Consider the following 22007-nt stretch of genomic DNA (forward strand, 5'->3'; position numbering starts at 1 on the left):
TGCCTGCATTTAGAAATCAATCAAATTTTCATGCACCATTTATTTTGGTCTCATTACAAGAAGTAAGTACACAGTGTTCTATATAAACACAAGCTATTTTAGATTAAACTAGTGTGAAATCTTCAAAATATAATCTTATTTACTTCATGTCAGGCATGAATCTCATGAAATTGGTTATTGTACTTTAGTGGCTTTTACTGATAGTAAGATAGTGAGTCCTAGAGACTCAGGGTAGTTTTTATTTTAGTGAATATTTGGTAGGTTTGTTTTTGAAAGTCTGGTTATGTATGAATACATTCATTGCCACAAATAGTTGTCAAAAAATCCACTGCTACTACACATCAGGGAAAAGTATTTTATTTATTACATATATATATATATATATATATATATATATATATATATATATATATATATATATATATATATACACTACCAGTCAAACGTTTTTGTACAGTACGTTTTTCAATGGTTTAAAAAAGTCTCTTCAGCTCACCAAGCCTGCATTTATTGGATACAAAAAATATTTTTACTATTTAAAATAACAGTGAAATTTATTCCTGTGATTTTAAAGCTGAATTTTTAGCATTACTCCAGTCACATGATCCTTCAGAAATAATTCTAGTATTCTGATTTACTTTTATATTTTTTTACTATGTTGCAAAAAGCTGAGTAAAAATTGTTAAGGTTTCTTTGATGAAAAAAAGGTCAGAAGAACAGCATTTATCTGAACTAGAAATCTTTTGTAACATTATAAATGTCTTTATCATCATGTTGATCAGTTTAAAGCATCATATTTCAGATAAATGCTGATCATTGGATCTTTCTATTCGTCACATAATCCTGAAAAAATGTATTCAACCGTTTTAAATATTGATAATGAGCAAATCAGCATATTAGAATTATTTCTGAAGGATCATGTGATACTGAAGACTGGAGTAATGATGCTAAAAAGCTTTGAGCACAGGAATAAATTACATTTTAAAATATATTCAAATAGAAAGCAGTTATTAAATATTAAAAAGCAGTAAGACTGCAAAAACTAGACCCTGTTCCCCCTACATGTTTATTATGTAGTATGTATAATAAGGTAATATGTATAATATTTGCGGTCTAATATTATAGTTGTTACTGTGCAAATACCAGTTTGTTTTATATTTACCATCAAAGTACCGGACGGACTTTAGATAACTCCTTTTTTTTTTTTTTTCCATTTGTTTGTAAGATCATAGCAACACGACAAAGGAAGTAGAGTAGGAAGTGTTAATAATAATTTCCGGGTAACGTTCATGGTCAAATAGAATCCAACATGGCTGCTCACATGTCAAGATTAAGGGGCTTGAGCCGAGCACAGAGGTTTGATCTAATGTCATTATTACTCACGTACTGTAAGCATGTGCATCACATATTAGAGCCGGAGCCGCATGTTTGCTCTGACTTTTTAGATTCAGTCTGTACGTTTGTTATAGCGATAACGTACATGTGATAAACTTCAAAGTCTCGCGTGCTTTCCTTCACGCTGTGTTGACAGCTAATATTACAATCACCGGTGTGGATATGTTATAATTATCGCTCGTGATTTAACAGTGTTGTCATGTGTGTTTAATGCTGAGATACCTGTAGAAGCGGTTAGTACAGTCTGTATGTGATTTCTGCAGGTATGGCATCGCAGTATGCAGGCAGTACAGCAGTGGCAATGTGTATCCCAGTGTGTCTCTGTCCACACCGCTACCCGGGATTCCCAAACCTGTCTTCGCCTCTGTGGACGGCCATGAGAAATACGAGACTAAAATCACCACCTTAGAAAACGGACTTAAAGTTGCATCTCAGAACAAATTTGGTCAATTCTGTACAGTTGGAAGTAAGTACAATGTATAGCATGTGCTCTGTTGTTTGATTTAAATGAGCTGAACAGAATACTGAGGATTGCATGTCACCTGCTTGTTTTTAGTTTTAGTAAACTCAGGCTCACGTCATGAAGCAAAATATCCCAGTGGAATTGCACACTTTTTGGAAAAGCTCTCATTTTCTGTAAGTCAGTGTTTTTTGAGCTGTATTTAGTGAATTGTTTTTTTACTAAATTGCTTTGACACTGATTTAAATGCACAAAACCAATCTAATTCGATCTTTGATTTAAGTCTACAGCCCAGTTTGGAAGTAAAGATGAAATTCTTCTAACACTTGAAAAACATGGAGGCATATGTGACTGCCAAACATCCAGGTCTGTCCAAATACAAATTTATTTTATTTTTTTCCCCCATTTCTTTTTTGTTTACCTCATTGTATTCATCATGCTTTATTCATTCTGTCATTTACAGGGATACAACAATGTATGCGGTTTCAGCTGAAGTGAAGGGTCTGGATACTGTAGTGAACCTCCTGTCAGATGCGGTTCTACAGCCCCGTTTATTAGGTGAGCATCTGAAACACAACTGATTCTGTGAATAGTTCATGTTACTGAATCTTTGAAACCATTAAAGATACATTACCGGTCAAACATTTGACATAATTGGTAATGTTAATATTATATATGCTATTAGTCAAAAGATTTTACTGTTAATGTTTTTTTAAAGAAGTCTCTTCTGCTCACCAAGCCTGCATTTGTTTGATCCAGAATACAGCAAATACAGTAATATTGTGATATTTTTTTATACTATTTAAAATATTATTTTACTATTTGAATGTAGTTTAAAATGTAATTTATTCATGTGATCAAAGATACATTTTCAGCATCATTACTCCAGTCTTCAGTGTCACATGATCCTTCAGAAATCATTTTAAAATGCTGATTTGTTGTTGAATAAACAATTTATTATTATTATTATTATCATTAATATTTAAAACAGTTGAGTACTTTTTTTCAGGATTCTTTGATGAATAGAAAGATCCAAAGATCAGCATTTAACTGAATTAAAAAGCTTTTGTAACATTATACACCATACCATTCAAAAGCTTGGAGTCCGTTAATATATATATATTACAGAAATTAATACTTTTATTTAGCAAGGATGCTTTAAATTGATGATAAAGACATTTATAATGTTACAAAAGATTTCAGTTTGAGATAAATGCTGTTCTTCTGAACTTTATATTGATCAAAGAAACCTAAAAAAAACCTACTCTGCATTTTTTTTAACAACATAATAATAATAATAATAATAATAATAATAATATTTTTTTTTTTTTTAACGTTTTTTTTTTTTTTAGCAGCAAATCAGAATATTAAAATGATTTGTGAAGGATCATGCGACTGGAGTAATGACACTAAAAATTCAGCTTTGAAATTACAGGAATAAATTTTTATAAAGTAAAAATATTTGAAAATGTACTGTGCTTTTGATCAAATAAATGTACTGTACTCTACTGTATCTTGGTGAGCAGAAGAGACTTTTTTCAAAAACATTAAAAATCTTACTGTTCAGAAACTTTTGACCTGTAGTGTATGTATTTAAAAATGTTTTTAAAAAACATATTCCAGTTTATATTGTCACGTGATCCTTCAGAAATTATTCTAATATGCTATCAGTGCTGAAAACCCCAAGTAAGTGAGAGGAAAAAAGAAATTAATACTTTTATTCAGCTAGGATGCATTAAAATGATGAAAAGTGACAGTAAAGACATTTACATTTTAAATACATTTTAAATAAATGCTGACCTTTCTATACATTGAAGAATGCTGATGAAATGCAGTACAGTTTTCACAAAAAAATATTAAGCAACACAAAAAAAAAAATGTCTCTTGAGCCTCCAAATCACCAAATTAGAATGATTTCTGAAGGACCATGTGAAACTGAATACTAGATTAATGAGGCTGAAAATTCAGCTTTGCCATTACATTAATAAATTATGTTTTAAATACATATTAAAATAGAAAACAGCTATTTTAAATTCTAATAATATTTCACAATATTACTGTTTTAATGTATTTTTAATCAAATAAATGCAGCCTTGGTTAGCGTAAGAGACTTCAAAAGACTGAAAAGTTTTTATATTCCAGATTTTTGTCATTTATGTCTTCAGATGAGGAGATTGAGATGACCAGAATGGCTGTTCGGTTTGAGTTGGAGGATCTGAACATGAGACCTGACCCTGAGCCTTTACTAACAGAAATGATTCATGCTGTGAGTATGACTAAATACTTTTGGCTGCAGGTCATTAAAAGGAGTTTGTAAGTCTTATTTGATTAACTCTTCAATATTTAGGCTGCATACAGGGGCAACACCGTGGGCCTGCCTCGCTTCTGCCCTGCTGAAAATGTTGAGAAGATCGACAGGAAGCTGCTTCATAAGTACCTACAGAGCTATTACTGTCCAGAGCGTATGGTGCTGGCCGGGGTTGGGATTGAACATGAACAGCTTGTTCAGTGTGCTCGGAAGTATCTCCTAAATGTTAAACCAGTATGGGGTGTGAGCACACCTGCCAACGTCGACCGATCTGTAGCACAATACACAGGTGGCATTGTTAAGGTGAGTGAATTTGACATCATTTGGTATTTTAAAGATTCCTGAATTGCTTAATCTAAGCTGTTTGTCTTCTGTCAGATGGTGAAGGACATGTCAGATGTGAGTTTGGGTCCAACACCCATTCCTGAACTAACACACATCATGATTGGGCTGCAGAGCTGTTCCTTTTTGGTTTGTTACATGCATTAAAGCAAATCAGTTCAATTTCATGCTTGCTGTAACTGGCTGTGTGCTGACACAAGTCTTTTTTGTTTGTGACTTAGGAGGATGACTTCATCCCTTTTGCAGTCCTCAATATGATGATGGGAGGCGGAGGCTCCTTCTCTGCCGGAGGGCCTGGAAAAGGCATGTTCACCCGTCTCTACCTTAATGTACTCAACAGGTGTGGCATCATCTATTCATGCTTTACAAATGCTCTGCTGTTATTAAAGGAGAAGTCCACTTTCAAAACAAAGAGTCACATATAATGTACTCACCCCCTTGTCATCCAAGATGTTCATGTCTTTCTTTCTTCAGTCGTAAAGAAATTATGGAAAACATTGCAGCATTTTTCTCAATATAATGGACTGATATGGTACCTTGATTTTGGACTTCCAAATTGCAGTTTAAATGCGGCTTCATACGATCCCAAATGTGGTTGTAAATGATCCCAGCCGAGGAAGAAGGGTCTTATCTAGTGTAACGATCGGTTATTTTCATAAAAATCATACAATTTATATACTTCTTAATCTCAAATGCTTGTCTTGCCTTGCTCTGCCTGAACTGTGTATTCTGGCTCAAGACAGTTAGGGTATGTTGAAAAACTACAATCGTATTTTCTCCCTCAACTTCAAACGATCCTTTCAAAATCATCTACATCACTGCAGACGTTTTGACACTTTGACGTCTTTGCAAAGTGAACATGCAAAGAAGATCAAACACCCTTAACAAAAAAGGTAAAACAGCCATATAGGGCGATTTTGAAGTTGAGGGAGAACATGAGATGGGAGTATTTCGACATACCCTAACTGTCATGAATCGAAAAAAACAGTCCAGGCAGAGTGAGACAAGATGAGAGCTTAACATTAAAAAGTATGTAAATTGTTTTATTTTTATGAAAATAACAGATCGTTACGCTAGATAAGACCCTTCTTTTTTTGGCTGGGAAAATAGTTTACAACCGCATTTAAACTGCATTTTGGAAATTCAAACTCGGGGCACCATATCAGTCCATGGAAAAATCCTGAAATGTTTCCCTCAAAAAACATAATTAATGTGTTTTCAGCAATTTGTTGTCATTTGTACAGGCATCACTGGATGTACAATGCTACGTCGTACCACCACAGCTATGAAGATAGTGGTCTGCTGTGTATCCATGCAAGTGCAGACCCTAGACAGGTACTGTAGTTAGGTTTATGTGCTAAATATTACTACTATACACTGCATTATTTTAAACTATTTTTTTTAGGTGCGAGAAATGGTGGAGATCATTACAAGGGAGTTCATTCAGATGACTGGGACAGCAGGAGAAGTAAGACCTTCCTTTTGTTTTTCCTTTGCTATGGACCATTTTTACATTTCCAGGGTTCTCAGAAGCAAAGCTTTCATAGTTGGGTAAACATCTATGGTGGTGAATGAAAACTACAATATTTCTTTTTTGTTTCTATTTTCTACAATAGCAAATGATACAACAGGGTTTTTGTGGATCTTAAAATGTTTTAATCCACACTTCCACAAATTAAGGCCTTAAAAAAAGTCTTAAATCATGGCAAAAAGTCTGAACTGTGACCCTGGATTATTAAACTAGTCATATTTGTAGCAGTAGCCAAAAATACACTGTATGGGTCAAATTATCTTTTTTTTTTTTGTTTGTTTGTTTTTTTTGCTTTTATGCCAAAAATCATCAGGATATTAAGTAAAGGTCATGTTCCAAATTTCTTACTGTAAATATATCAAAACTTGCATTGCTAAGAACTTCATCTGGACAACTTTAAAGGCGATTTTCTCAGTAATTAGTTTTTTTTTTTTTTTTTTGCACCCTCAGTTTCCAGATTTTCAAATAGTTGCATCTCAGCCAAATATCGTTGTATCCTAACAAACCATACATCAATGAAAAGCTTATTTATTTGATGTATAAATCTCATTTCAAAAAAGTGACCATTATGACTGGTTTTGTGGTCCAGGGTCACAAATCATGGCAGTAAATGCTGCATGCAGTGCAAAAAAAAATGAATATTTCAAGATACATATACTGGAGATGCAAATTTAGAACAAAAATTATGATATTTTTGATGAAATCCGAGATCTTTCTGACCCTGCGTAGACACTTACACAACTGACACGTTCAAGGCCCAAAAAGGTCGTAAAGACATAATTAAAATAGTCCATGTGACATCAGTGGTTCAACCATAATATAATGTTCTTGGATTTCATCAAAAAAAAAATCTTAATTTGTGTTCTGAAGATGAACAAAGGTCTTACAGGTTTGGAACGACATGAGGATGAGTAATTAATGACTGAATTTTTGTTTTTGGGTAAACTATCTGTTTAAGAGCTTGACTGAGTGGTCTGAACATTGTTTTCTGAAATGTAATGACTAAGTAATATAACAAAGTATAGTCTTATGTATAATTAATGTATCTTACATTTCAAAAAATTAAAATGTTACAAATTTGCTAGATTTACTATGTTTATAACTGTAATCACACATCATCACAGTTTGTGAAAAGGGCGTGGTTGTTACTCACAGTAAATTTGTTGCGTACATAACCTGAAATTTCTCACTTGTGCAGATGGAGCTAGAGAGAGCGAAGACACAGCTGAAATCCATGCTCATGATGAATCTGGAATCACGACCGGTCATCTTTGAAGATGTAGGTCGACAAGTACTTGCCACAGGCAAGAGGAAGCTGCCGCATGAACTGTGTGAGCTCATCAGTAAGTACTGCTGGTACTGCGGAGTATACAGCCTGTATAAACGCTTATTTTAGCTTGTAAATTATTCATTTAAAAGGAGATGTCCACTTTCAAAACAAAGATTCACATATAATGTACTCACCCCCTTGTCATCCAAGATGGTCATGTCTTTCTTCATTCGTAAAGAAATTGTTTTTTGAGTAAAACATTTCTGTATTTTTCTCCATATAATGGACTGATATGGTGCCCCAATTTTGAACTTTCAAAATGCAATTTAAATGCGGCTCCAAACGATCCCAAATGCGGTTGTAAACGAGGAAGAAGGGTCTTATCTAGTGAAATGATCTGTTATTTACATTAAAAAATGTTCTTTCCTGGAGACTCTTTGCTAAAGATGTAAATTAACAGGTTTTTTTTTCCTTTGTTTTAGGTAACGTTACAGCCAGTGACATAAAGAGAGTTACAACAAAAATGCTGCGTAGTAAGCCTGCGGTAGCAGCGCTGGGAGATCTGACAGAGCTGCCCTCCTACGAGGACATTCAAGCCGCTCTCTCGAGTAAAGACGGACGTCTGCCTCGCATATACCGCCTGTTCCGATAGGAGACAGACAGCTGGCGCCATCTAGAGGCAAACATGAGAACTGTCCCAACAAATATTACTGAATGGAATTTAAGTGCAATGTTAGAAAGACTGTGGTTGCATTTCACCCGTTTAAAACGTGACTTTAAAGCGGTAGTTCATTCAAAAATTGTCATTATTTACTCACCTTCATGTCATTTAAAAACTGTAGGACTTTCTGTTGTGGAACATAGAAGATATTTTGAAAGGTGCTGGGTTTTTTTGTTCATACAGTGTAAATCAATGGACTCCAGTGGATTTGGTTCTTCAAAACATCTTCTGTCCCTTAAATTTTAAATGCTGGGGTGATAGCTGAGTGTAGATTCACACACCATTGCATTATTTTACATGATGTTGTTGAACTCTCATTTAAAAGAAAAATAATGTGCTAATTTCACACAATTTTACATGCTATTTGTTCACATTTCTGCATTGTTGTTCATAGTCTGATTTCCTGTGTAAAGCTGGACAAACCCAAATGATATTCCACACATCATGTCATTTTTCAGAAAGCTCCACACAACCTTACCCTAACAGTGAAAACAGTGTATATAATAATAATCCTCTGTTCTCTTGCTAAATCACTGTTAACGTGAAACTCTGATGACTAATTAACAGTGGGTTTTTTTTTTTCAAAATAATGTATGTTTAGCTGTTTGTGTTGGATTACCCTTCAAGAATATATTTATTCCCTTGTACTTCATGTGTACAAGTTTACTGATCCATTTTATTCATTGTCGCCTGTGATGGCAATGGTTGAATCTGTCATAAGCAAAAACCTTTATCTTCCCTTAAAAAATAAAAGTGATCTTTTGTGTATTTTTTCTTTGGTCCAGAATGTGTAATTGAAAGCAAGAAATAACACCACAAGTTTGAGTTTTTGTATTACTTTACATAGTAAACAAACATTTATAACAGGCTATTATTTGGTTTTAAACAGCAGAATGTATTTGAAGTCACTGAGGCAATCATGAGAAAGATCGCAGGCACTTTCAGTACAAACAGAACTGAAATTCATGATGTGAATGCGTGACTTACTATTACACCACAGTCACTGAGATCCATGCGCAAGCAATACCAATACTATGGTCGTTCCTGCTCTCATACGTATATCGCACTTGACATCAAGTAAGCTGATTTTTTTTTGCTATTTTAAGGCAGTGAACTCAAGTATAGTCTGTGCCTCCTTAGATTTTGCACACTCTACATGATACCGTATTGACCTATAGATGACAATCCATAAATAAAAACCGCTGCTAACACAAATTCTCCCTCATTTTGCTGGTAATGATGCTACAGTACATTTCCCTTTATAAAGGAGTATAACTGTTAGCATGTTGTTAGGTAACTTGTCAAAAATGAGACACAGGAGCCAATAAAACAAGCAGGATTAGCTACCTGGTACTGGTATGTGTTTACAGTATCAGTTAAAGGTGAGCTAATGGTTTAACAAGGCCATGAAACACTATCAGTTGTTTGTCAACCATACACAGAACAGACTGTTTTCGGCTTGCAAGTTAAATACCGGAATATGAAATAATACAAAAAACGAATTAGGAATAACGGATGTACAGTACAGTTAACTTCGTTTACTCCGGTCAGTATAATTTACAGATTTATATAATATTTTATAGTTCCAACACTAGCTGCTAAACGTCCAGCCGAGGGACTGTGCACTTGACATCCGTAGTACCGAGTTATCCTTTGGTCCTGAAAGTCCAGCTTTCCAAGTCAGTACCTCGGTTTGAAATGATCAGTTTTAGCACCCTATGGCTGTCGCACACTGGCCCCAGATCAGGATATGGTGCAAACCGTGCTGTTATTCTGGTTTTTCATGGCTGCTTCTCTCTTTTTCAGCTCTCTGGTGATTCTCCTTCGGATTCCTTCGAGGTACAGGCTCCTGTCAAACTGCCCAGCACCCAAAGGAATGCTGGGGAGGATGATACACTGATTTAGTGGTTTATCAAACATACATGAAAAACGTACCATGAAACATAAACAGACCAAAAAGCATTACATTCCATTTTGTAAATTGATAAATTGCTTGTTTACTAGAATAAATTGCATGGTTTGTTTTGTAGGGTGATAGTAGGTGTGCCTTTTACATGTCATTTGCTTTGAAATGTAACAGGAGGTCAAAAATAACCACATTTTTTTCAATAATATTTTAATATTAATAAAAATAATATTTTTTTAATTTAATGTTTTGTATTTGTAGGGGATATTATGGCACTAAATTATATTTATGCAACAGTTATGATCCATTCATTAGCCATTAAACACTTTTTGAGCACAGACTTGAAAATGAAATTTCCAACTTACAGTTGAGGTCGTGAGTTTACATACACCTTGCAGAATCTGCAAAATGTTAATTATTTTACAAAAATAAGATTTTTTTTTTAAACATTTTTGTGTATTTGAACCCTTTCCAGCAATGACTGTATGATTTTGAGATCCATCTTTTCACACTGCAGACAACTGAGGGACTCATATGCAACTAGTAAAGAAGGTTAAAACGCTCACTGATTCTCCAGAAGGAAAAACAATGCATTAAGAGCCTGGGGTGAAAAGCTTTTGAATTTGAAGATCTGTAAATTTAACTTATTTTGTCTTCTGGGAAACATGTAAGTATCTTCTGTAGCTTCTGAAGGGCAGTACAAAATGAAAAAAAAGTATATTTAGGCAAAATTAGAAAAATGTACACGTTCATTCTGTTCAATGCATTGTGTTTCCTTTTGGAGCATCAGTGAGCGTTTGAACCTTCTGTAATAGTTACATATGAGTCCCTCAGTTGTTTTCAATGTGAAAAGATGGATCTCAAAAGCATACAGTCATTGTTGGAAAGGGTTCAAATACACAAAAATGCTGAGAAACCAAAGAATTTGTGGGACAGCTGTGGAAAATCTAAACCAAAAATCCAAACAAAATGTGTTTCAAATTTAAGGTTGACGTCATCAAAAAATGAGCTTTAAGGTTTTGTTTGGTCGCAGTACCACACATTTCCACTAGGTGAAATTAGTTTCCAATTCCTTAAAGTGTGATTTTTTTTTTCAGAATCATTTAACCTTTTCAAATCATGTCTATGATTTTTTTTTTTGTCTGTGTGTGTGTTCACATAGTAAGTGCCAAAATCTTACTAAGTTTCGTACCATTCAGAGGGTTAAATATGAGTAAATATGAGCCTAAATTAAATCAGTTATATGTCTCTTAAGAAGACTGGAATTAAACCACTCATTTATATGGATTACTTTTACAATGTCTTTATGAAATTTTTGAATCATGAACATTTCAATGGCATGGATGGACAGAAATCTGTCAGGCTTTATTAAAAATATCTTCATGTATCAAATATCTTGTGTTTCAAAAATGAACAAAAGTCGAAGATGAACAATATGAGGGTGATTAAATGATGACAGAATTTTCATTTTCGGATAAACCAACCTACAACTACTTTTCTAGATGACTACTCAATTAGAAGAAACAAGTGCAAGTGCTACTGTAAAATTCATGGCAAAAAAAATGCTTACTTATCTCTACCCGGACGAAGTTTGACCTGAAACATGCCGATGACAGGCCGGTGATCTGATGTCTTGATGGACGAGCAAGATGTATACTTGATCACTTTAATGTCATCTGCTTGTCTGTTTCGATAAAGAATCCGGTCCTGTCAACAAATGAGGAAAAATCAATAACTGTACTAAAGGGTATACAGTGATGTATTCTCATGCAATCTGCAAGAAAGCTTACTGTATATGAGGGTGTTCTCTGCTTTGTGGTGGTGTCATATACATCACAACCGATGTCAAACTTGTATGTGGGAGGAAAGTGAATAGATGCTTCCTGAAATCCTTTAAAAATGGAACCTATAAATGCACAAACACATATTCTTCCTGTTAAGAGTACAAAGAATGAATATTTTTTCTTTGAAGGAAACATATGCATTAATTACGCAGGACTGTAATTTTGCATCTAACTTGCCTTCTTTCATCTCTCTCAACAGCTGGTCATGTTGTAGTAGTGGGCTCATATCTGCGCCCACATCCTGATTCAAAATGGCTTGCACCTCTCCTCTGGCTTTATTTAGGCGGAAGTTAAAATCTCCAAACCAGAAGACTTCATCAAAGCGGGTTGTGACATCAGCTGAGAATAAACAAAGAAGGGAGAATAAACAAGAAAATAAATACATAATAAAATATCTAAATATGACAAGTGCAGAAACACTCACAAGTTGTGGAGCGGTAAGGGTTTGTATCAGGAAGGTTTCTAGGAAGAGCCAAAGCTTCTATGATCTTGTTGTAATCTAAGATCCTCTCATATACTTTGGAATCTCCAGCTGAAACAAATACAAAGATGATTGCGTTTTATTAACAGCTGGGCATAAATCGAATGCAATAGTCGTTATAAACATTTATTAAATTACTTAAGATTTTCATGAAATATTCCACTTACAGGTGAAATGGGATGTAATAAAGAGGAAGGACGTCCCAAAGAAAGTGAAGCCGATACCCACAGCTCCTTTAGTCTTAATCTGAGATATAATTCTAGTTGTGACTGTAGCATGTTCCACCTCTGTAGTGGCAGAAAAAGACCAAATTATTATATTATATTATATTATATTATATTATATTATATTATATGGACCACAAAACCAGTTCTAAGCAGCATATTTGGTATATTTGTAGCAATAGTCAACAATTCATTGTATGGGACAAAATTATTGATTTCTTTATGCCAAAAATCATTAGGATATTAAGTAAAGATCTTGTGCCATTAAGATATTTTGTAAACTTCCTACCGTAAATATATCAAAACAATTTTTGATTAGTGATATGCATTGCTATAATATTATATTGCATAATATTATATTATATTATATTATATTATATTACACTACATTTACATTACATTATATATTGTTAAAAAGAAATGTTATTTAGCAAAGTAACAATAAAGAAATCAAAATAGATCAAATTAAAAGTGACAGGACTATGTCTTGTCACAGAAATATCTTTTTCAAATAAATGCTATTCTTTTGAACTTACACTGATATTATCATTGATAATTGAACAATAATAACACTAAAGTTTCTTGAGCACCAAATCAGCATATCAGAATGATTTCTTAAGGATCATGTGACACTGAAGCCTGGAAGAGTAATGATGCCGAAAATTCCGCTTTATAATGACAAGAATAAATTACATTTTAATGTACTCAAATAGAAAACAGTTATTTAAAATTTTAATAATATTTCAAAATATTACTGTTCTACTATATTTTTGATCAAATAAATGCAGCGTTGGTGAGCATGACAGACTTTTTTCAAAACATTAAAAAAATCTTACTGACCCGAAACTTTTGAACAGAGGTTCATAACATATATCATATTAATTTGAAGGGGAAAAAAACAAGCTTTACCTGAACAGAACCATATGAGGTCTCTCCTGACAAATATAGTGAGATAGAGAACCCCATGGGCTGCAGCATACAGCATCACGTAATATGGTCCAAGAGTTTCCTGCAGGCGGATCTCCCACTCCCTCCTGTGGACAAACATGAAGAGAGTAAATGGGCTGAGTATCAGAAGACAAAAAAAAAAAGAAAAATATATATCTTACCTGTCCGGACATCCTTCCTGAACTCCTATAACGTAGACGTCCTGTGCAAAGTCTGTGTCGGTTGGGAGCAGCAGATCATCTAGGTTGTATGGAAGCCCCTGAGACCAAGAGTAAGAGCTAAGGCTACAGCTGCTATGCACTTAAACAAACAATTCATTAGAAATGACAGCACTGGTCCACACCTTCTCTCCCTGCATGTTCCATGTGGCGACGTAGATACCCAGCCGTCTCTCCGGGAAGTAGCGGTCTAGCTCTTCTGCCCCCAGCAAGGCACCGTTACCCAAAACACTGCCCTCCAGAAAGCTCCTAAAACAATAAGCAGGCAGGAAATTTTTTAGGAAAACAATAAATAAGAAAAAAAGATTTGAGACAAGCTCCTTCTAGCATCTGTTACATAATCAAATGTTTTGATGTGTGTGGGCATATATATCCCGTTTCCTCCAAGGAGGCAAGAGCAGCAGTGCCTCCTCAAAATATTGGATGACAAAACAATTTATTGTACAAAAGTAAAACAACACCAATATTACAAAACACGACATTAAAAAGTGTACCAATCACTTCTAAAGTAACACTGTCCAACAGCAACATCAGCAGGTAAACTTACAGCGGGAGTCCGCATTTCTCTCGTCTATTCGGTCTGAATAAACAATATAATGGCGTTGAGGTGAAGACTAATTTTAAAAAGTAAGTAAACAACTCACACACTTACATATAACCACTTTCTTATGTCAAAACAAGACTTGAAATCAGTGTTGCCAAGTCTGCAGTTTTCCCATGGAATTGGGCTACTTTAACACTGCTGCCGCTGGTTGTTTTCATATCCACGGGTTGAAGCGACCTCAATAACATAATATTTAGTCCCTGGAACACTCATTTTACAAGGGAAACCCGGCCTAAAAAAATGTCTATTTTACCCCCCAGAAGACAATTTTTAACGGGGGACCCTCCTCAAAACGCCATTGGGCTACTTTTGAGTAGCAATTAGGCGGGTGTTGTTTTGAGAACCTGGCAACCCTGCCTGACACGGCCTGAAAACATGATCTGTGGGAGTTTTTAGTGAGTAATCAGCTTGGTAAAAATTTAAAGTAAGTCTCTGTGTCTGTGACCAATATTTACTGAGCTCTGATAACTGATAATCCAAAAAAATTAAAAAATAAGTTCACAAATAAAATACATAGTTTAAACTGTTACTGCCTTGAGTTATTATTTTTGGAATAAATGTAAAATGCTTAAAAACACTAACTTCATGAGATTCATATTTGGTATAAACAATTACTTTAAAAAACAAAACAAAAAAACAATACAATTACGGTTACCTGATATATCAGAAACTTATTGGTTATCAGTCAACATTAGAGAATTTTTCATTTATTGGTATGAGCTAATATTGTATACAGTAGATAATATGGACTGGGTATTTAATCGTTCATGCTCATTTCCCTTTTACACACTGATTACCTCAATTACTGGCCATATTTTTCAATTGTCTTGTGTATGCTCCCTCAATCACAATATAATCTCATGGATGGAAAAGAACAGTGAGAACATTCTTCAAAACATCTCCACTGATGTTCCACAGAAGAAAACCATACAGCAGTGATTCACAACCACATTCCTGAAGGTCCCCCAACACTGCATATTTTCCATGTCTCCTAATCAAACACACCTGATTCAGATCATCAGCTCATTAGTAGAGACTCCAAGACAACGCCACTGGAAGGCAAGCTTGCAACCTTTAGCCAAAAAAAACATATCAGCTAGTGCAGGAAAGGAGACCAGACACTGTTTTTTTTTTTTTTTTGAATAGATGTCAATGGAAGAGAGGCTTCACTACGTTAAATAAACAGCTATTTTGAGGAAATAGCTTACCATTTATTAAACTGACAGCCTATTGGCTAATCTTCAACACGTTTTACACAAAACAATAGTTTTGGATTGCACTATTTTTAGAGCTTATACCAAAAAAGGTTGTTTTAATAGAGGTTTTGGACTTTTTGTGACAGGTGCCATTCAGCTTACGGCATTTCCCATTCATTCCTATAATATCTGTAAACGGCGAATGAGTGTCGCACAACTCTGAACTGAAATTCAATGACATCAAGGCTGTAATGTGATTGGTTATCAAGACACACGTGGTCCAAGTTGGCCATTACACTTTCTCCAGTAGTAATACAGACTCTCATCTCCCAATAGTCGACAATCTCTGTCCAAGACCTGAAACAGGTGTGTCAGACAAAGGAGAGATGCAAAATGTGCAGTGTTGGGGGACCTCCAGGAACCTGGCTGGGAACCACTGCCATACAGGTTTAAAAATGACATACAGACGTAATGATGGCAATTTCATTTCTGAGTGAATTATCACCTTATTAAAGATATAAATGGTCTAATAATTAGATTTTGTATTTCATATTGCCCATACATATATAATGTCACCTTCAAGCAGAACTTGAATGTATGTTCTCCTGATGCAGTTTGACAGTTGCTGAACTAGCATCTCACTGATCCATTAATCCCCTTTGCATTCACACTGCTTCACCCTTCCTCTCCAGTCTCTCTATAAACGTCCAGCTTCACTTTTCACTTCCCACAACTAAAGCTGTTCAGGTGATTCTGTAAGTAGCAACTTACTCTGGCAAGCGCCTGTGCTCATTCCTGCAGTAACATTAATCATGATCTACTTCCTTGTGAAACTTAAAACATAATATGGTTCATGCATTTACACAAAAATGCTCACATAAACAAAAAGGTTCTTTTTAGGAGGTAATGAAGATGCCACATCAGCCCATGATCATGTGATCTTGAAGTTGAAGATGGAGATCCAAACAAGCTGTAGAAAAGAAGAAACAAATTAAGAAAAAAAAAAAAAAACACTCACCTGTTCCTCACATCGCGGGGTCTGATGGGGTTCAGAACGCTGTAGGTGGACTTCATGGAATGGACAGAGACATTGTCTGACACCATGGTGTCCAACAGCCGGCTATCGCTCAGATTCCTCTGAAGCCTCTCCGACCGCCCCCTTCTCCCCACCGCACTGTAATCCAAGCAATCCCTGTCAATCCGATTAGTTGTCCTTAAAGACGTGGAACCTGCGTTGTTCTCCAGAGGAGGATATGTGCCAGTGGGCTGCAGTGGGGACAGAATAATTCGGGACGGTTTCAAACGCTCTTTATTTGGCTCACTATGCTCATTGTCCGTCTCGGAGAAGCTACCGTTCCTAATCCTGAACGACGGTGTCTCCATGGGTGGGAGATCGAGTGGACGCCCGGATGCAAGGCCTTGGCCATTTGAAGAGATGTCTTCTTTAAGCGAATCGGTGGAAGAACCTGTCTCGCCCGGGTCGGTGAGACTCTCCTGGCTGTTCCTTAATCTTCTCCCCCTCACCTTATCATCAAATGAGATGTTTTTACCCCCCATTCCCAATCCCACGGGTTTCGGAAGAGAGGGAGGACGAGGCTGAAACGGACTAAGCTTGGCATCCTTGTTATGCTCATCCTGAAGTAGTTTGGTACCTTCATATGGCTTCTTGATGTCTTTGAGCTCCTCCTTGTTGCTCTTGTCTGTCCTCAGGTCTACACTTAGAACAGTAATGTCTGTTTTACAAGCTGTTTCTCCTGATTTGAGTTCTGTAGGGTTAAACGGGACGATGCTGTCTCCATGCTCACTCATCCTATTGACTTGGTTTTAGATGTGAACAAGTCCCATGGTACTCAGATGATTACATGCTGTTGAGACAGAAAGGGGATTATTTTGATGACTTCTGATTCATAAGTCAATTACGTATTTCCATTAAACAATATTTCACATATTGCTTAATTAAGCGATATTAATCTTGCCCAGTATGCACATTCTATATTTTGTGCAGGTCTACATTATGCATTGTGGCTTAAAATATAAATGTTAAACTATAAATATCAAATTTAAAAAGTCTCAATAATTTTAAATTTCAGCAGAAAAATGTAAGTTGTTCTGCTGTTGCTGTTTTCTTCATTTTTACATACTGCAAGGGATCCCTTCCTTAAATACACATTTTACATGCACTACCAGTCAAATGTTTTTGAACAGTAAGATTTTTAATGTTTTTTAAAGAAGTCTCTTCTGCTCACCAAGCCTGCATATATTTGATCCAAAGTACAGCAAAAATAGTAGCATTTTAAAATATGTTTAGTATTTAAAATAACTGTTTCTATTTAAATATATTTTATAAATGTAATTTATTCCTGTGATCAAAGCTAATTTTTTAGCATTATTACTCCAGTCTTTAGTGTCACATGATCCTTCAGAATCATTCTAATATACTGATTTGCTGTTAAAGAAACATTATTGTTATTTTTACTACTATTAATATTTAAAACAGCTGAGTACATTTTTTCTTCCTTCTTTGAGGAATAGAAAGATCTAGAAATAAAAAGCTTTCAGTATTATTTTTTAGACAAAATGATAGAAATTAATACTTTTATTTAGCAAGGATGCTTTAAATTGATCAAAAGTGATAATAAAGACAATTAAGCTACAAAAGATTTCTATTTCAGATAAATGCTGTTCTTCTGAACTTTTTATTGAAAGAAATCTGAAAATTCTACTCAGCTGTTTTCAACATAACAACAACAATAATAATATAAATAATACATGCTTTTTGGATTACCAAATCAGAATATTAGAATGATTTCTGAAGGATCACGTGACTGCAGTAATGATGCTAAACATTCAGACTTCTTTAAAAAACATTAAAAATCTTTTTAAAACTTTTGACTGGTAGTGTATACATATTTTCATGCTTCGTATCATACAATATTATATTATAAGACTTTTTTAACGATACAGTTTTACTCTTATTTGTCATTGTACTAAATTACTAATAAATTTAATCTAATACATTGTATTAAATTACATTGTACTTAATTAGAAAAAGGTAGATCAGAAACATACATCTTGTAAAGTATTTCTAATTTATTTTAACATGTCTGCTGACCATCTAGCACACATTTCGGCTTAATATAATTAATAGATGTTTAAGTAATATTACAGTAAAACAATTTGATGTTAGCAGCTCATAGATGGTAAGTGGAGGACTGCTTTACTGAAACACAGACAATCCATAAACAGTTAGTTGTTGCAATTCTACATGAAACTATGAAAAACATCAACGGATTGATAATCGTTTAAACATCTATGAAAATGTCTATTTAGCAACAGACATCTATGTATTAAGTGGGCGTCGTAAATTAACAATATTATCAACAACAACCAATAGGCTACTACTAACAACTTTACTGTACAACGCAACTATTATTAAAAAATAACCTCCGGGCAAGCGTGAACTTAAACTAAGACTAAAATCACGAATAGTGAACTATTCTGATAAGTGACTCCAGCTGACTGAAATCTTTGCCCCTCACAGCGATGTTAAATTCACTGATGTCATACGATGGTCACGCATCTGTTAGGCACCGCTACACTCATGATGTAATGTTTTTATCTTCGTAAAACATAAATATACATTTGTGTGAAAAATAAAATGACATATTTTGAGCTTGAAATAGCTCTCCGTTACCTCCAGTTCGCTGAAGAAGCAAACTTACTTGACTTCCTTAGCAACGCCAGGCAACCAACAACTAATCAAGAGGGTGTGCTGGCAGTCAGCGGGAGTGTATTATGAAACAGCGCCATCTTGCATTTCTTTTTTTTCTCTTTCACAAACAAGACTGTGGAAACCAAATTTAGTGTTTTAAAAATCAGCCCACTATACTGATATTTTTTTGTGAAGGATGTGTTATGTATTAATAATAATTATTATTATAATAATAACAATAAATAAAAAATAGTTTAAAAATGTTTGGCATTCAAACAGATCTTTTTGACAGTAACGCTCTGTTGCCCTCTAGTGTTTAGATCCAAACTTTTAGCTCTCATTAGCTCTCGTGTTGTTAGTTTGAAAAGTATTATACTACTAGTGAGTTAAAGCAGCCTACTGGAAAAAATATATTTTGCTGAATATACATAAAATAATATAAAAAATATTTAATGTTTTTTTTTTTTTAATAAGTCTCTTATGCTCATAAATTTATGAGCACTTATTTGCTCAAAAATACAGAAAAAACTGTAATATTGCAAAATGTTTTTGCAATATAAAATACTTGTTTCTATTTGAATATACTTTAAAATATAATTTATTCCTCTGATGCAAAGCTGAATTTTCATCAGCCATTATGCCAGTCTTCATAATATGCTGATTTATTATTAGAATTATCAATTTTGGCAACAGCTGTGCTGCCATATACTTTTTTGGAAACCTTACAGGATTCTCTGATGAATAAAGTTATTACCTTTTATTCAAAATATAAATCTTTTCTAACAATATAAGTCTTCAATTTAACACATCCTTGCTGAATTAAAGTATTAATTTCTTTCAAAAATAATCAAAGAATAAAAATGTACTGACCCCAAACTTTTTAACAGTAGTGTATATTGTTAGAAAATATTTCTGTTTTAAATAAATGCTGTTTTTTAAGCGTTTTATTCATCAAAGAATCCTGAAAAAACTATCACAGGTTACAAATAATGTGTATCCCCCGCTAAAAAGTCAAGCAGTGTTCTTTGAACTGTATAGCACAGGCGACTGTCAGTGACACATTACAGCATGATAGTTTTTGGTCGAAAAGGTGTCAGGTACATAGTCTCAGAGGTCTTACAATGTTTAAATGTTGATAGGTGCAGACAGACGCACATGCATTCAGTCTGGCAAGTGCAGCCCAGTAACTGACATGATCAAAACAACCAGAGCACACTTGACCCAGTGACCTTGTGACGACCTCAGTCAAACAAGACTTTCAGAAGTTCACCGCAAACTGGGGTTCAGTGTCCCAGACAGACCGCATTCCTGTCTGTCTTTAGACAATTCTCCTGTAAATACTGTTTAAGAAGATGATGATGGGGTGACACACACCTGACTCTAACTGGACATGATGCAGTCCTCCCCTCCGACCGGACCCAACAAGACACCTGCGGATTCTGCCGACAGAGAGACGCTGGTGGTTTGAGCATTTGCATTTAATAATTTAAAAGTTCCTTGTTGTGGTTGACAGTCATCTGATAATATTTTTTTCTAATCTATATTTGCATATTTTTCTTCATATGTGAATAAAAACTTAATCTCCTGAATGTATAATTTAAAATTACAGGTATCAGTTTAAAATCTGCCAGCCTACACAGTTTGTTCATCAGTTAGCATTTAATTTGAGAAAATGTCTGCCTCCTCAATTTCAATATTGCACACCAACACAATAATGCTTTTTGTACACTTATCTGTACACATTTTTTAACACTATTAAATAAGCATAATATCTTTAGAATAACAGCTCTTTCTTCTGAATCAGTTCTTCTAAACTTACTTCTGAACTTCATTTACAGCTTTAAATAGTAATTTCCAGTTCTTCTTAATTAGTAATTTGTGGCATTTAGTAATTTTAAACATATTTGAGGTTAATTGTATTTTATTATTATTATTATTTTAATTATTATAGACATAAAAAGTGCAGAAGGTACAGAAGGAATGCAAAAACAGAAACTGATTCTGTGAGCTAACTTTTGTTTTTTAACCGTTTAACTGTTTCTCTAGAAAATACAGATGTTTCATCATAGTTTTTGGTGTCTATTTGTCTGTTTGATTTGAAAACACATTAAAGTTTTTAGAACTGGTGAGTAAAAAATATTGTTTTTATTTTAAAGTGAAACGATACAGTAAGACCGTGTGGTAATTTTAAAATGTACACTGTATAAACTATTTACTATGATCTATTTTTTTGGTGAAACATTTTTACACTGAAAAATATTAAGTAAATTTAAAAGTTGTGAAATCATTGAAATATACTTTAAGAATCAAGTAAATGTAACTAAACAAATTAAGTAGATTCAACTAATTCGATTAATTAATCTTTTAAATAAAATTGAGTAAATATAATTAAAATCTTTATGCAATGCAATAGTAATTCAATAGTAAATCCGAAACAAAAAATTGAGATTTAATTTATATTTTGTACATACAAATATCCTATATTTACTTTTTTTTTTTACTTATATATTTTTAATTGTATTTACCATTGTACTTTACAATAAATATAACAAAATTAAATGACAAACACAAACACAGTATTTTAATTAAACTTTTATTTGCCATATTTGACCATAACTGTAATTCAACCATACTTTGAAAATGACAACTTGTTACATAAATTTTAGCCACTGAACTGTGGACACTTACAAACATACAAAATTCATTAAAAATAACATTTTTAGGCGATAACCGTTACTTGCCACATTAGACCAAAGATAAAAACGTCATTAAAGGGTTAGTTCACAAAAAAATTAAATTCTGTCATTAATTACTCACCCTCATGTTGTTCCAAACCTGTAAGACCTC

At 34.2% G+C, this 22007-nt stretch overlaps 2 protein-coding genes across 3 annotated transcripts; one reads left to right on the plus strand and one right to left on the minus strand.

Moving 5' to 3' along the window:
- Window positions 1–1288: 1288 nt before the first annotated feature.
- On the plus strand, window positions 1289–8795 carry pmpca (peptidase, mitochondrial processing subunit alpha). Its single transcript, XM_051111037.1, has 13 exons — window positions 1289–1356; window positions 1659–1861; window positions 1952–2031; window positions 2139–2221; window positions 2319–2413; window positions 4021–4121; window positions 4203–4466; window positions 4542–4634; window positions 4727–4845; window positions 5750–5840; window positions 5911–5973; window positions 7235–7379; window positions 7789–8795. The coding sequence occupies exons 1-13, from the start codon at window positions 1310–1312 to the stop codon at window positions 7956–7958; spliced, it is 1554 nt and encodes a 517-aa protein (XP_050966994.1). The 5' UTR covers window positions 1289–1309; the 3' UTR covers window positions 7959–8795.
- Window positions 8796–9591: 796 nt separating this feature from the next.
- inpp5e (inositol polyphosphate-5-phosphatase E) lies at window positions 9592–19524 on the minus strand. 2 transcript variants are annotated; one of them, XM_051111233.1, is made up of 11 exons: window positions 19171–19524; window positions 16467–17313; window positions 13774–13897; window positions 13592–13689; window positions 13392–13516; window positions 12426–12545; window positions 12202–12309; window positions 11955–12116; window positions 11724–11839; window positions 11504–11640; window positions 9592–9906 (listed from the first exon to the last, which is right to left on the minus strand). In XM_051111233.1, the coding sequence occupies exons 2-11, from the start codon at window positions 17255–17257 to the stop codon at window positions 9771–9773; spliced, it is 1917 nt and encodes a 638-aa protein (XP_050967190.1). In that variant the 5' UTR covers window positions 17258–17313; window positions 19171–19524; the 3' UTR covers window positions 9592–9770. The 2 variants fall into 2 exon arrangements, with proteins under 2 accessions (XP_050967190.1, XP_050967189.1); XM_051111232.1 differs by having other exon boundaries at window positions 19143–19524.
- Between the last annotated feature and the right edge of the window lie 2483 nt (window positions 19525–22007).

This window comes from Labeo rohita, chromosome 5 (genome assembly GCF_022985175.1).
Source record: "Labeo rohita strain BAU-BD-2019 chromosome 5, IGBB_LRoh.1.0, whole genome shotgun sequence".
Lineage (NCBI taxonomy): Eukaryota > Metazoa > Chordata > Actinopteri > Cypriniformes > Cyprinidae > Labeo > Labeo rohita.

Bases quoted from the DNA above. Each gene is read 5' to 3' on its own strand.
- pmpca (XM_051111037.1), top strand. From the start codon at position 1,310: ATGGCTGCTCACATGTCAAGATTAAGGGGCTTGAGCCGAGCACAGAG. The intron at 1,357-1,658 runs GTTTGATCTAAT...TGATTTCTGCAG, and splicing joins GGCTTGAGCCGAGCACAGAG to GTATGGCATCGCAGTATGCA. The intron at 4,122-4,202 runs GTGAGTATGACT...TTCAATATTTAG, and splicing joins TAACAGAAATGATTCATGCT to GCTGCATACAGGGGCAACAC.
- inpp5e (XM_051111233.1), bottom strand. From the start codon at position 17,257: ATGAGTGAGCATGGAGACAGCATCGTCCCGTTTAACCCTACAGAACTC. The intron at 13,517-13,591 runs GTAAGATATATA...GTTTGTCCACAG, and splicing joins CAGGAAGGATGTCCGGACAG to GAGGGAGTGGGAGATCCGCC. The intron at 12,310-12,425 runs GTAAGTGGAATA...TATTTGTTTCAG, and splicing joins TATTACATCCCATTTCACCT to CTGGAGATTCCAAAGTATAT.